At 41.7% G+C, this 16,541-nt stretch overlaps 1 protein-coding gene across 2 annotated transcripts in view; it reads right to left on the minus strand.

Annotated features, from left to right (window-relative positions):
- CEP192 (centrosomal protein 192) overlaps positions 1 to 16,541 on the minus strand; it is a 203,644-nt gene that overhangs the window by 113,382 nt on the left and 73,721 nt on the right. For both annotated transcript variants that reach the window (XM_073678986.1, XM_073678985.1), the window contains exons 10-12: positions 1,509 to 1,668; positions 593 to 738; positions 174 to 281 (exon numbers count right to left, since the gene is read on the minus strand). In XM_073678986.1, coding sequence (XP_073535087.1) covers positions 174 to 281; positions 593 to 738; positions 1,509 to 1,668 — 414 coding nt within the window. The remainder of the gene's footprint in view (positions 1 to 173; positions 282 to 592; positions 739 to 1,508; positions 1,669 to 16,541) is intronic.

Consider the following 16,541-nt stretch of genomic DNA (forward strand, 5'->3'; position numbering starts at 1 on the left):
GATCACCCCTTTAAGAGCAAAGCTCTAGCATTAATATTTAGCCATGGCAAGCATTTAAAGTCTTGACATATTTTAGGTCTTTGACAACGGCAAAAAGAAAAATAGACCGTAGTAGAAAAAAGATAGCTGGAAAAAATATTAAGTGCTAAGCAATATAGTAGTAGAGTACTTACCTGTCTGTCCCAGTCTAACTGTTGACGTTTTTCACATTCAGAAGACATTTCTTTGGTTTCCTTTGAGGTTCCGCCTTTTCCAACTGGGGCAATTCTGTCACCTGATGCCTAAAAAGTAAGGATTTACATAATGGTCCACATAAGGCTGATGCACCTGTTTCTGATGCACTTAAATTGAGGCAAAAGTTTTTTTTTCAATTCTTTAGGCCAAAAAAGAATGATTGCTGTGACATCACTATCTTGGCATAAATTAATGATCTAAAGTAATCCAACTAAGTTTCTGTAAGTAAAAAGTGTTGTGTGTAGGAAGATGTGACAAATCTTGCATGTTCAGACTGCTTTGAATGAGTTTATGCTCCCTATTGGACTGCATTAGTAAATGAAGAACAGTATGAGAATTTTTTAGTTATGTTATTTACCTGCTTTGTAAACGATGTACTTTCTTCCCCAGTTATATTTCTGTTAGCAATGTCTTTTATCCGCAATTCACATGCCAGTGACTTCGTAGTCTCAACATTATTTTTACTTTTATCCATTTCACTGCAACCGTCTCCAATTTTAACACCTTGAAAAATGATACACACTTAACACAATGCACACTGTTGACACACAAATATTCAATAACTTTAGTTCTTTATTCACCCTCCCTGGCATCCGCACCAAGTGTTCGCTGCTGCTCCCACAGTAGTCTGCTATTATCTGCACTACAGACAATAATTTGGAATTTATTTAATTTTTTTTTAAATTCCCTTAGGGGCACTCGAACCTGCGATTGTCAGATAGCTTGATCAATATATTGCAATAGAACAGTAGATAGAGAAAAATCACACCTTCACCAGTCTCAGCTGCCATGGCAGACAATTGCTACCTCGCGATCACATCTATCACAGCAGTTTTTTCCGGTACCAGCATTCTAGACGTGTGAAGGGGGCCTAAGTCTTATTTCCAGCGCCTACACTGGGCATCAGTGTCACGAACAGACTAAATTACACTGCTCGTGTAAAGTTAATCACACTAACTCAGCGCACATGCACTGAGTTAGTGAGAGCAAGGAGCTGGCTGTCAGTCAACATTACGTTGACAGTGCCACCTCATGGACAGATGAGAGCGGAAAACAAGGAATTGCTCTGTTGACGTAACGTCACAGAAAGTGGGAGAATTGCAAGAAGGAGCAGTTCTGTGACGGCTCTGACGCTGGAGAAATCGGTGCACAGCAGAACAGGCAAGTAGTTAGCAACTAAATACTAACAAGTGCTTAGCCCCATAGTAGGAAAAAAAGTCCCATTTGAGTAATAGATAACCTATATTAAATACAGAGTACATTGACAAACATACCAAAGGAAAACGCTGCAGGTGAACACACCCCGTAACCCTCTGCAGACTGTCTACAAGCCGATACATCAATAGGAACACTTTGCATTTCATTTGTAGATTCCTCCTCAGAGCTGCCTCCTTCCAAGCCTGGGCGAGAACTTAGTCTTTGCTGCTCATTATCCTGGAAAAATAAAAATAATAAAAATAAAAATATTATATTATATATATATATATATATATATATATATATATATATATATATATATATATATATATATATATATATATATATATATATATATATATTACTGGCTCATCAAATATTGTAGCACCAATTGCTGAAATATTTAATGCTGGCTACAACAAAGATCTTAACAGCACATTGCAGCTTGCAGTGTCTTGAGCTGCACAGCCAGTGCCCGGGACCATGTCAACGCTGACCACTCTTCACTGCCAACAGCATCTACAATGGGTACGCGAGCATCAGAACCATGAAGTAATTGGAGAAGGCGCCTGTGCCTAAGTCTTATTTTACATCAAGTGGATGGCCATGTGCACGTACATCCCTAACCTATGGAAGAGGTTACACAAGGATCTACTATAGGAAAAGAGGTTTTGGAAGCAGATGGTGGACCTACAGAATAATAGGCAGGAGGTTTTAATAGTACAACTGATACGTATTATTGTATGTATCAAATGGACAAAAGTTTTGAAACTGACATTTTGATTTTCACAATGTCTGCCGCGTCAAGGGAATCAGCCGAGTTCTACGGTTTGGTCGGCATAAATAAGAGCCTGGCTGTAGGATTATAGTCAGGTATACTTTTCTTTGAAACATCCACAGCACACTAATTTTAGGAAAAGGCCAGTGGGGTCAAAATAGTTACTACACCTGTGGGTGATTTTCCAGACTGTTATTTGCAAAATTGAGTCTCTTTTTGGATAAACCTGCTGTTTTGGCACTTTAAATGGCATTGTAAAAGACTCCCACAAACTATTCCAGGAAACTGTGACCCAAAAGCTAAATAGCGTTATTTCTCTTCGGAGCCCTGTCATGTGCCAAAACAGAAGTGTGTGACCATGTATAGGGTATTGACATACTTACAAGAAATAAAGTAATATCTTACAGGGTACTATTCTTATTATTAGCCATGGTAAAAGTTAAACATTTTGAGCTAAATCTACTTATTTTAACAAATTTAAATTTCTCATTCTCACATAGCCCAATGGAAAAATAAAATCGGTTTACCTCTTGTGGGGTAAAAATACTCATTACACCCTTAAAAAAATTATATGAGGGGTGTACTTTCCAAAATGGTCACTTTTTAGTGTTTTCTGTTTTTGTAGCTCGGGGTGCAAGTGGCATGCAATAATTAATACTGTCAAATTTGCATTTAAAAAAACAAATAAATTATTCTTCTCTTTGGAGCACAACAATTTTCAACCACAGCGTGAATATTGCCACATTGGGGAGAAACTGCTTTATTAACTGCGTTATCCAATTCTTCCATCAACCCACCTACCCTTCCCCCTGTGAAAATTAAAAATTTAGGAGTCAAACAACATTTTAATAATAATAAAAAAAAAAACACTTCCATTTGGTTTCCAGGATCTAGCGATATAAAATTGTTTGAAGAACCTGCGGGTTCAAAATGAATAGCAGATCCCTAGATACAGTGACATGTAAAAGTTTGGGCACCCCTGGTCAAAATTACTGTTATTGTGAACAGTTAAACTTCCCTTGTATTTTAGGGGGACATAATATATATATAAATAAATATAATATAATACACACATACAGTACAGACCAAAAGTTTGGACACACCTCATTTAAAGACTTTTCTGTATTTTCATGACTATGAAAATTGTACATTCACACTGAAGGCATCAAAACTATGAATTTACACATGTGGAATTATGTACTTAACAAAAAAGTGTGAAACAACTGAAAATATGTCTTATATTCTAGGTTCTTCAAAGTAGCCACCTTTTGCTTTGATGACTGCTTTGCATACTCTTGGCATTCTCTTGATGAGCTTCAAGAGGTAGTAGCTGGAAATGGTTTTCACTTCACAGGTGTGCCCTGTCAAGTTTAATAAGTGAGATTTCTTGCCTTATAAATGGGGTTGGGACCATCAGTTGTGTTGTGCAGAAGTCTGGTGGATGCACAGCTGATAGTCCTACTGAATAGACTGTTAGAATTTGTGTTATGGCAAGAAAAAAGCAGCTAAGTAAAGAAAAACGAGTGGCCATCATTACTTTAAGAAATGAAGGTCAATCAGTGCGAAAAATTGGACAAACTTTGAAAGTGTCCCCAAGTTCAGTTGCAAAAACCATAAAGCGCTACAAAGAAACTGGTTCACATGAGGACCGCCCCAGGAAAGGAAGACCAAGAGTCCCCTCTGCTTCTGAGGATAAGTTTATCCGAGTCACCAGCCTCAGAAATCGCAGGTTAACAGCAACTCAGATTAGAGACCAGGTCAATACCACACAGAGTTCTAGCAGCAGACACATCTCTACAACAACTGTTAAGATGAGACTTTGTGCAGCAGGTCTTCATGGTAAAATAGCTGCTAGGAAACCACTGCTAAGGACAGGTAACAAGCAGAAGAGAGTTGTTTGGGCTAAAGAACACAAGGAATGGACAATAGACCAGTGGAAATCTGTGCTTTGGTCTGAGGAGTCCAAATTTGAGATCTTTGGTTCCAATCACTGTGTCTTTGTGCGATGCAGAAAAGGTGAACAGATGGACTCTACATGCCTGGTTCCCACCGTGAAGCATGGAGGAGGAGGTGTGATGATGTGTGGGTGCTTTGCTGGTGACACTGTTGGAGATTTATTCATTCAAAATTGAAGGCATACTGAACCAGCATGGCTACCACAGCATCTTGCAGCCGCATGCTATTCCATCCGGTTTGCGTTTAGCTGGACCATCATTTATTTTTCAACAGGACAATGACCCCAAATACACCTCCAGGCTGTGTAAGGGCTATTTGACTAAGAAGGAGAGTGATGGGGTGCTACGAAAGATGACCTGGCCTCCACAGTCACCAGACCTGAACCAAATCAAGATGGTTTGGGGTGAGCTGGACCGCGGAGTGAAGGCAAAAGGGCCAACAAGTGCTAATCATCTCTTGGAACGCCTTCAAGATTGTTGGAAGACAATTTCCGGTTACTACCTCTTGAAGCTCATCAAGAGAATGCCAAGAGTCGGCAAAGCAATCATCAAAGCAAAAGGTGGCTACTTTGAAGAACCTAGAATATAAGACATATTTTCAGTTGTTTCACACTTTTTTGTTAAGTATATAATTCCACATGTGTTAATTCATAGTTTTGATGCCTTCAGTGTGAATGTACAATTTTCATAGTCATGAAAATACAGAAAAATCTTTAAATGAGAAGGTGTGTCCAAACTTTTGGTCTGTACTGTATATACACATACACACAAATATACACACATATATATATATATATATATATATATATATATATATATATATATATATATATATATATATATATATATATATATATATATATATATATATATATATATATATATATATATATATATATACACATACATACACACACACACGTTCAAAAGTTTGGGGTCATTTAGAAATTTCATTATTTTTGAAAAAAAAGCACTTTTTTTTTCAAAGAAGCTAACATTAAATGAGTCAGAAACACACTCTATACATTGTTAATGTGGTAAATGACTATTCTAGCTGCAAACGTCTTGTTTTTATTGCAATATCTACATAGGTATATAGAGGCCCATTTCCAACAACCACCACTCCAGTGTTTTAATGGTACATTGTGTTTCCCAACTGTGTAAAAAGGCTAATGGATGTTTAGAAAACCCTTGCACAAGTATGTTAGCCCAGCTGAAAACGGTTTGGCTGATTTGAGAAGCTATAAAATTGACCTTCCTTTGAGCTAGTTGAGAATCTGGAGCATTACATTTGTTTGTTCTATGAAACTCTCAAAATGGCCAGAAAAAGAGAACTTTCATGTGAAACTCGACAGTCTATTCTTCTTCTTTGGAATGAAAGAAGGGTCTAGGCGGAAGATTATTCTGTCATACATGATTCTCAGATAAGGTTCCCTGATGGAAAGGGCCTGGATCTCGCCAACTCTTCTTGCTGTTACTGTTACTAACAGAGCTGCCTTCCAAGATGATTTGTCCATCCGAGTTTGGGTCATAGGTTCAAAGGGAGGGATAGTTAGACCCTTTAGAACTATATTTAGGTCCGAGGTAGGAACCACGATGGGCCTTCTCGGGCATATTTTAGAGGCTGCAGTTATGAACCTCTTTATCCACCGGTGGTCAGCTAGGTTTTGGTCAAAGAATGAACTTAGAGCAGAAATCTGGACTTTCAAGGTGCTGCGTTTTAGCCCTTTAGATAGACCGTCCTGTAAAAAATCCAGTATTCTGACAATATCAGGGTGAAAGGGATCAATAGGAGTAGAACCATACCACGTAGAGAAGGTCTCCCATATTTTTAAATAGATGGCATTAGTGACTGGTTTCCTGCTTTTCTGCAGGGTGTCTATTACAACATCCGAGAGCCCTTTTGATTTCAGGATTAAGGCCTCAGAAGCCAGGCTGGCAGGCATAAGCTGTGGGGAGCCTGATGAAATATCGGACCTTGATGGAGTAGATCGTGGTCCGGAGGCAGGATAAGAGGGCCTTCTGGGATTAGAAGGTTCAGAGCCCCAAACCAACTTCTCTTCTGCCATAGAGGGGCAATCCGAATGGTCTTGACCTTGTCCACTCTGATTTTTTGCAAGGTACTTGGCAGTAATGGAATTGGAGGGAATTCGTAGGCCAACCTGAAGCTCCATGGGTGAGAAAATGCATCTACCTTTGTATGATTCTCCCTGGGGTCTATGGAGAAATATTGATTAACCTTTGTATTCTGTCGGTTTGCAAACAGGTCTACGTCTGTGAATCCCCATTTCCTGGTAATTAGCTGAAATATCCTTTAACTGAGGCTCCATTCTCCTGGATCTATTTCTGTCCTGCTTAGGAAGTCTGCCTGAGTATTGTCGGCGCCTTTTAGATTAAGGGCTGATAGAGACAGGAGATTATGCTCTGCCCAGAGGAAAATTCTTGCCGAGACTTCTCAAAGGCTTTTGAATCTTGTACTGCCCTGAAAACGAAGATGGGCCACCGCTGTCATGTTGTCTGAGTAAATCACGACATGTGTTCCCTGGAGAATAAGACTTGCTGCCTTCAGGGCTTCCTCTACTGCTTTTAGTTCTTTGAAATTCGAGGATTGGCCATCCATCTCTTTGGGCCAGATGCCCTGGAAGGTCTTGTGGGATATATGACTGCTCCCCAACCTCTTGCTGGCGTTCGTTGTTAGAGAAGAGAAGAGATCGGGTGCTGAATCCAAGCAATCCCCTTGGTCAAATTTCCTGGGTTGAGCCACCAGTTGAGGGATACCTTCACATGGTGGGGAAGAGATATTTTTGAGTTGAGCATCTCTGGAGACTTGTCCCAGCGAGAAAGGATAAAGTTCTGAAGGATTCTTGTATTAGACTGGGCCCAGGGGACCACCTGAATGCACGCTGTAATCGACCCCAGGACCGACATGGCAAACCTTATGGATACCGTCTTTTGGCTCTTTAGTATCTGGATCCTTGATCTCACATTTAACCGTTTTGAGTTGATGGGGTAAGGTCTGACTTCTCTCGATTTACGATCCAGCCCAAGGATCCCAGGATCTGTAGGACTGATTGAAGTTGGTCTCTGAGAATGGAAGAAGAAGGAGCCATGATGAGGAAATCATCCAGATAAGGGACGATGCAGATATTTTCTTCCCTGATAAATGCAACCAATTCCACCATGATTTTTGTTAAGGTCCGGGGTGCTGAGGAGATGCCGAAGGGAAGGACCCTAAACTGAAAATGGCATACTGTCTGATTTAGTGTGACAGCAAACCTCAGATAATGCTGGTAATCTGGGTGGATGGGCACATGGTAATATGCTTCTTTTAGGTCTATGGCAGCCATGACGAAGTTTTTCCCGATCAGAGGAACCGTGGATTTTACAGACTCCATTTTGAATCTTTGATAAAGAATATATCGATTCATTCGCTTCAGGTTGATAATAACCCAGTAGGTTCCGTTTGCTTGTTTTTTTACCAGGAACAATCTTGAGTAATGTCCCTTGCCCTGCTCTGCTTCTGGCACGGAAGTAATTACTGCTGAAGATAGCATTTGCTGAAGCTCTGATGTTAGAATTTTCCTCCTCAGACTGGAAATAACATCTCTCCAGTCAGCAAAACTCCAGAAAGTTTTATTTTTATTCCTGACCTGACCCAGTCTAGGATTTTGCGGTTATCTTCTCCCATTGCCTGAAGAATCCTACCCTTTGGGGTAGCTCCAGCGACCCGATTTACCCTTTCCTCTGTATGAGGGATTATGTGTTTGAGGGTGACGAAATGGCCTCTTTTTGGGCGTTTTTGGTTCTGGGAGAGATTTCTTTTTATCGGACACTTTCTCGAATAAATTGTCCAGCGCTGGACCAAACACGTACTCCCCTTTGAAAGGTATGGAGCATAACTTGGATTTAGAAAGAATGTCACCACTCCACATCTTTAACCATAGTTAACCATAGTGCCCTTCTTGCGGTATTGGAGAGAACCGAAGTTCTTGCTGCAATCCGGACAGATTCAGCGGAGGCATCCGCCAGGAATCCTGCTGCCTTCTTTAAGAGGGGTAGAGAGGCCAGAAGATCTTCTCTGGAAGTACTGCTCTGGATATTATCTTCTAACTGATGTAACCAGCGGGACAGGATTCTTGTGACACAGGTGGAGGCGACGTTTGTTCTTAGGGCAGCATCTGATGTCTCCCATGACTTTCTCAGTAAACTGTCCATCTTACGATTAGGTGGATCCTTAAGCTGAGAGGAGTCTTCAAAGGGTATGGTAGTCTTTTTCACTACCCTGGCCACCTGAATGTCGACTTTAGGAATCTCTGTCCAGCATTTATTTAGAGATGTTTTCATCTAAGGGAAAGTGATCCTTTAGGTCAGATGGGATGTTAAGCCTTCTTTCTGGAAATTCCAATTCATCCAGAATTAAAATTCTGGACGTTGTCATGAATGGGGAACACCATTCTCTCCCTTGATCTCAATCCCCTAAACATCTCGTCTTGGACCGTACATGGAGTTTTTTCTTCTTCTACACCCGTTGTGTTTCTGACGGCAAGTAAAAGTTCCTCCATGTCATCCGAGGAGATGAAGAATTTCCTATCCTCCTGATCAGTACTGATGTCTGGAGTGACCTCGCCTTCTTCTAACCATTCCTCCTGGGCTGAATTTTCTGCCTCAGTCTGAGGAATTTTCTGGAGCGTACTTCCTCTTATTTGATACTAAGGGACCCCCCGAAAAAGATTGTGAGAAGGTGGCCAAGAAAAACGGGATCTCCTGACGCATCATTCCCCTGACTTCATCCATTAGGGATGATTGTTCCTCAAGGGAACTACACAGCCTCAGTGCGCACGCGCTAGGAGCCGCGGCTGACCAAGTCATACTGCGCAAGCGCTCCACTTACATCAGCGCCATCTAGGAGCAAAGTTCAAATGCGTGGGCGCCGCCAGCCCTGACTGAATGCGAGGATCACACCCCTATGACTAAACCAGCAGGTATGATACAAGTGTATAAAATGTTATACACTCATGATATTAGCACCAATTTTAATGAAAAAAGTGTGTTAGTTATGCACATTGCATCACTAACACAATGGGGTCAGTTTACATAGTAGATAAGACATGACAGGTTCCCTTTAAAATAGAACTCTTTGGCCACAATGATCAAAGGTATGTGTGGAGAAAAAAAGGCACAGATTTTCAGGAAAAGAACATCCCAATCATTAAGCATGGGGGTGGATCAATCATGCTTTGGAGTTGTGTTGCAGCCAATGGCATGGGGAACATTTCACAGGTAGAAGGATGAATGGATTCATTGAAACTTCAACAAATTCTTGATACAAACATAACATCTGTAAAAAGCTGAAGTTGAAAAGAGGATGACTTCTACAAATGGATAATGATCCTAAACACAATATTGTGATCAAAATACACAATCCTCAAAAGGCGCAAGCTAAAGGTTTTACAATGGCCCTCACAGTCTGAGCCCGTGTGTGTGCCCAAACAATAGTTTTGAACACATATGGGGTATTGCAGCAATCAAGAGATATTGCTTTACAAATTCTAAGGTCCATTTTCTTCAGTGGGGGTTAACAACATTTTTGTAGAGAACACTTATTATTTTTCACTTTCGTGACCCAATGTTAAACTTTCATGAAGCAACTTTAGGTCCAAAAAAAGTCACTACACAACTAGATTATTTTGAGTGGCATAGTTTCCAAAATGGGGTCTCTCTTGGGGTGGTGGAGAGGGGGAATTCTGCTGTTTGGACTGATAGGGCACTGTAAACGCAACATGGCATCCACAATCCAATCCAGCCACTCCATAAAGTAAAAAACAGCACTCCTTCTCTTCTGTGACATGCACCCAAATAGATTCTGACCACATATGGGGTATCAGCGCTTTTAGTACAAATTGCTTAATACATTTTAAAATAATGTACGAGTATTACTCCATAATAGACAGAAATAAGATCTATAGAAATTTGGTGCAATGTAATGCACATAAATAGTGCAATGTAATACATAAAATTAAATCAAGTGTAAAGAGATAAGAATGCATTATAGTCAAACATACCCAAGAATAAAAATAGAATATGTATGCACGTTAGCCTCCACCTCAAATCCCGACACGCGTTTCGACTTATCTGGGAGTCCAAAGATGAAATAGAGTCAAAACGTGTGACGGGTCTGAGGCGGAGGCCGTTGTGGTGATACATTCTATTTTTATTCTTGGGAATGTTTGACTGTAATGCATCCTTATCCCTTTACAATTGTTTTAATTTTGTGAATTACATTGCACCAGGTTTTCTTTTTAAACTCGTTTTATTTAGCTCTCAGCTCAAAAGTATACAACAAATCAAATACAGAAAGGAACATTATGGATTCATGGTGTACATTCTTGTAAATTCAAAATTTAAAGGACACCAGTATTCAACAGAAAACCGCTAACATAAATAACATCAATAAAATTACAAAATCAATATTGCAATATCCCTACCTCGGGACCCAACTTCCCTCCAGTGATCAGAACCTTGGAAACATATCAGTTCGGGTCACTCTACAAAGGTCAGATAATATCATCTAGTCCATTAGTTAGCTTAGAATTGTATAACTGTTGATAATATTCCCTGAATCTATTAAGGATTTGTTAATTGTCCAGTAATAAATCCCCTTGTTCTGACTTAATTTTGGAGTATAGAGGGTGAGAAATTGTTTCGGAGCACAGAATGAGCCAAAAGGTTACTAGAGTGATTGCACAGTTCAAATTGTTACTGTTTGATGAAAAACATTTTTTTCTTTGTGCTTTTTCTTTAATGTGATGAAGATGCAGGCTCCCAGCATTTAGCCAGCAACAAGTTTTTAGAGATCTTATTTTCAGAATTGCATTATAATTAACTTTGTGGATATACACATGTGCATATACATACCTGTTATCATTCCTTGATAATATTCTGCCATCTAATGGCTACCCCTTGCATTGTTTTCATATTTTCGTAATTTAAATATTTATTGGTTTGATTGCTGATTATTATGGAGTAACATGATATTTTAGGCTTGCTCTGTGTGCGCTCATTCATATTGGAATTACTTTTTGGATTATAGCTTTCTTTAAAGCAACATTTTAGATTTTCATTCTACTTTGTGTTAATTGCTGTGACGCACATGAAGAGTTAAACTTCCTGAATGCAGTTTTGAATACTTGGAGTACATTTTTAGAATAGTATTTTCTGACATTTAGGCCTCCCTAAATCACGTCTGTTAAACATTTTGTAAATTTTAACAAAAATGAGAACTACTTTTAAACTTAACACTTCAAACAATATAATACAATAAAAGGTTCTCTAACCCCTTAACCCCCGAAGGTGGTTTGCACGTTAATGACCAGGCCAATTTTTACAATTCTGACCACTGTCAATATATGAGGTAATAACTGAAACGTTTCAACGGATCCCACTAATTCTCAGAATGTTTCTTCGTGACATATTGTACTTCATGACAGTGGTAAAATTTCTTCGATATGACTTGCGTTACTTTGTGAAAAAAATTGGAAATTTGACAAAAATTTTGAAAATTTCGCAATTTTCAAACTTTGAATGTTCATGCCTTTAAATCAGAGAGATATGTCACACAAAATCATTAATAAATAACATTTCCCACATGTCTACTTTACATCAGCACAATTTTGGAACCAAAATTTTTTTTGTTAGGAAGCTATAAGGGTTAAAAGTCGACCAGCGATTTCTCATTTTTCAAACAAAATTTACAAAACCATTGTTTTAGCGACATCACATTTGAAGTGACTTTGAAGGGTTTAAATGACAGAAAATACCCAAAAGTGACACCATTCTAAAAACTGCAACCCTCAAGGTGCTCAAAACCACATTCAAGAAGTTTATTAACCCTTCAGGTGCTTCACAGGAATTTTTGGAATGTAGAAGAAAACAATGAACATTTAACTTTTTTTTCACAAAAATGTTACTTTAGACACACATTTTTTTATTTTCGCAAAGGTAACAGGAAAAAATGGACCACAAAATTTGTTGTGCAATTTCTCTAGAGGAAATTAATACCCCATATGTGGGGGGAAAGATCCTAGTTACTTACCGGTAACGGGATTTTACAGAGCCCATGACAGCACCACCTGAGAGAGGGCACCCGCCCACCAAGGACAGGAACCTACTGAATAAAAAGGCGGTACCTCTCTTCCGCATCAGTTTTTGTTTCAGAGCATGAGAGGGCCTCCGAAAAATAGGTTAATACATAACTGCCACCTAACATTTGTAATAAAACACCCTAAAAAGTGCACACCAAAGTGCTAAAGGGGAGGGAATTAATAGGGTGCGGTCATAGGCTCTGTAAAATTCCGTTACCGGTAAGTAACTAGGATCTTTTCCCCTTCTCCCATGACAGCACCACCTGAGAGAGTTATAGAGATCAGACACCAGAGGGAGGGATCACCGCTTGCAACACTTTCCTTCCAAAGGATAGATCAGTAGAAGAGGAAAGGTCAAGCCAGTAATGCTTGTAAAATGTAGCGGGGGATGACCAAGTTGCCGCCTTACATATGATGTCGATGGGCATATCCGCCTTCTCAGCCCAGGAAGCAGCTACCGCTCTGGTGGAGTGGGCCTTCAGGTTCTCTGGAACTGGCAGATTGCTAGAAGAGTATGCTAAGCTAATGGTATCCCTAATCCACCCAGCTATGGTCTCCCTTGTAACCCTAAGCCCTTTCCTAGCCCCCTGAAAGGAGATGAATAAGGCGTCACTTTTCCTCCAGGCCTTCGTCACTTCCAAATACTGGACCAATACCCTCTTAACATCTAAGGTGTGAAGTTTATGTTCCTCAGAATCTCTAGGGTTAAGATAGAAGGAAGGGAGAGTGATTACTTGCGTCCTATGGAATTTGGAGGCTACCTTCAGAAGATAGGCCGGGTCTGGTCTTAAGATTACTCTATCCATACACACCTGCATGAAGAGATGGTTAACTGACAGTGCGTGTAGATCACTAATTCTACGAGCCGATGTTAGAGCTACCAGTATGGCTGTCTTTAAAGTTAGAATTTTTTCGGAAACTTTATCTTAGGGCTCGAAGGGAGGTTTGGTTAGTGCCTCTAGAACCAAATTAAGGTCCCAAGGAGGCATCCTTGGAGTAGGAATAGGTCGGGATCTACCACAAGCTCTAACGAATCTGGTGATCCACCTATTCACCGCCAAGTCGCAATTATACAGTGCCCCCAGAGCTGATACTTGTACCTTAAGGGTACTGGTGGCTAATCCCATGCTTAAACCCTTCTGGAGGAATTCCAATATGGCCCCAATAGGAACCCTCCCTTTGGCGGACTGACCCGAGGTAGACAGAAATTTAGCCCAAGTTCTACCATAGATCCTAGTAGTCACCGGCTTTCTACTCGCCAGTAGAGTAGTAACTAGATCTGGAGAAAACCCCTCTTGCGTTAGTAGTGACCTTTCAAAATCCAGGCCGTCAAATGCAGGCCCGATCTTTGGGGATTGCAGACTGGGCCCTGCCTGAGGAGATCTGGGGTGTCCGGCAGAACCCGTGGATCCGCTTGGGACATTCTCTTCATCTAAGTGAACCATGGTCTCTTGGGCCAGAACGGGGCGATCAATATAACACTCGCCTGTTCTTCTCGGATCTTTCTTAGGATGGAAGGGATCAGCATTAGAGGGGGAAAGGCATAGGCCAGGGTAAAATCTCAAGGAATCTGCAGCGCGTCCACTGCAAAGGGCCTCTCTTCTGGATTCAGGGAGCAAAACATCTTGGTCTTCCAATTGTGCCAGTTTGCAAACAGATCTATCTGAGGTTGTCCCCATCGGCCAACAATCTGCTGAAATACTGCTGGATTCAACTCCCATTCTCCCTGTTTCAAGGTGTGACGACTTAGAAAATCGGCTTTTATGTTCTCCTCCCCTTTTATATGCAGCGCCGAAAGTGTGAACAGATGACTCTCGGCAAAACGAAAGATCTGATCCGCTACCATCAGAGGAAGAGATCTGGTTCCCCCCTGATGATTGATGAAGGCGACTGTCGTTCGGTTGTCCGACATTATCCGGATGTGGTGACCCTGGAGAAAAGAACTGAACTTTACTAGTGCATTTCTGGCTGCCAACAGCTCCCTCATGTTGAAGGAGAGACTCGTCTCGCTGTCCGCCAGAGGCCTTGCACTGAATGATCTCTTAGGTGAGCACCCCAGCCTTCTGTGCTTGCGTCTGTCGTAATTGTATCCGACACCTGGAAGGACCAAGGAACCCCCAAAGATAGATTTACCGGAGTTCTCCACCAGTCCAGCGAGTTGATTACTACATCTGGAAGGGATATTCTTCCACTCAGGCAACCTCTGAGCCGCCTGTCTGCTGTCAGGATCTCCTGCTGAAGACGTCTGGAATGAAACTGGGCCCACTGAACCGCTGGGATACAAGATGTCATTGTACCCAATAGAGACATTGCACTCCTCAAGGTCATGGTTGGATTGCTGATAACCCGTGATATTAGGGACCTGATCTTCAGTTTCTTGTCCTCTGGCAGAAGACAGGTTTGATTTTCTGAGTTCAAAATGAGACCCAGGAAAGATTGGACCTTCCTTGGTTCCAGTCTTGATTTCTCTAAATTTAGCATCCAACCCAGGCCCTTTAGACTGGCCATGACTTCCGCCAGAGCCAGTGCGCAGAGTTGTCTTGATCTGCCCACCACTAAGAAATCGTCCAGATAAGGGATGACCAGGATATCCTTTTCCCTTAAATGCGCTGTGATCTCCAGGATAATTTTTGTGAAAACCCTTGGAGCCATGGAGATACCAAAGGGAAGAGCTGCAAACTGAAAATGCCTTATGTGCTTGCCGAACTGTACAGCTACCCTCAGAAACTGTTGGTGTGCTGCAAAGATTGGGACGTGGTAATAAGCGTCCTTCAGATCGAGGACGCACATATAACAGTCCGGAAACAACATCTTTATGCCCGACTTTATTGATTCCATCTTGAATGGCCTGTAGATCAAATGGTCGTTCAGCTTCCTCAAGTTGGCAATGGTTCTGAAGGAGCCATCCGGCTTCTTTATTAGGAAGAGAGTTGAATAAAACCCCCTTCCCTGCTCGGGTACAGGTGTTTACACCAGAACCCCCTTCACATCCAGAGAGAGTACTTCCTTCTGCAGGGCTATCTGCTCCGTTAGGCCTCTGGGGGCTGAAATTCTGACGGTGTTCCTGGGCATGTTCTTGAACTCCAATTTGAGCCCCCTCCTGATTATCCCTAAAATCCAAGTACTGGACGAAATTTTTTCCCAGGCGGGTAGGAAGTGGGACAACCTTCCTCCCACGTGGGGAGGACTGTCACTTAGGGGCTTTCTTATGCTCGGAGGATGGACCCCCGAACATGAAGCCTCTGTTATACGGCTTTCTGTCTCTCCAGCTACTTTGGTCTCTGGGAGCCTTGCTGCAACTGTATTTCCTCTTCCGAAAGGAGCTTTTAAATCGGGGAACAGACAGTGGGAAACCCATGTTTCTTATCTGCGGCCTTATCCAGAATATCATCTAAGCCCTTGCCGAAAAGAAAGTCCCCCTCACAAGGGATTGAGCACAGTTTAGACTTTGACTGCACATCCCCTGGCCAGCTCTTGAGCCATAATGCCCTACGGGCTGCATTAGCGAGATTTGCAGACCTGGCAGCCAGCCTAACTGAATCTGCCGATGAATCTGCCAGGAATGCAGCCGCCCCCTGCACAAGAGGAAGGTCCGACAGAATTTTCTCCCTCGAGACATTCCCCTTAATCTGGTCTTCCAACTGTTGAAGCCAGACCATCATAGACCTGGCGGTGCAGGTGGCTGCCACTGCCGGTTTAAGAGCCCCTGCTGACGACTCCCAGGCCCGTTTAAGAAAAGACTCCGCCTTTTTATCAAGCGGGTCTTTTAAGGTCCCCAAATCCTCAAAGGTCAGTGTAGATTTTTTTGAGGACTTTGCGATGGCCACATCAATCTTAGGGGTTTTGTCCCATCTAGCTGCATCCTCTTCTTCAAAAGGGTATCTCCGCTTAGATGAAGAAGGCAGCTGGCCCTTCCTTTCGTTTTTTCCATTCTCTGTCTATAAGAGCCTTGATTCTTTCGTTAACCGGGAATGTGCGTCTCCTCTTCTGGTCTAAGCCCCAGAACATGCCATCCTGAACTGTTCTGGGGGTTTTGGTATCAGTAATACCCATAGTCACTCTAATGGCCTTAACCAGTCTCTCAGTATTATCCGAAAAACAAGGCCTACCCCCACCATCATCATCATCATCCGAAGACTCCGATGATGATGATGAGGAGAGATCAGAGGGGGAAGGATATTCTCTTGTAAAACGGGAGTCCACTGATTCCTCTGAGTCCGGGGAAACCTGTTTCTG

Source organism: Phyllobates terribilis, unplaced genomic scaffold (genome assembly GCF_046119375.1).
Source record: "Phyllobates terribilis strain yellow unplaced genomic scaffold, ASM4611937v1 Scaffold_4__5_contigs__length_816908805, whole genome shotgun sequence".
NCBI classification, from domain to species: Eukaryota; Metazoa; Chordata; class Amphibia; order Anura; family Dendrobatidae; genus Phyllobates; species Phyllobates terribilis.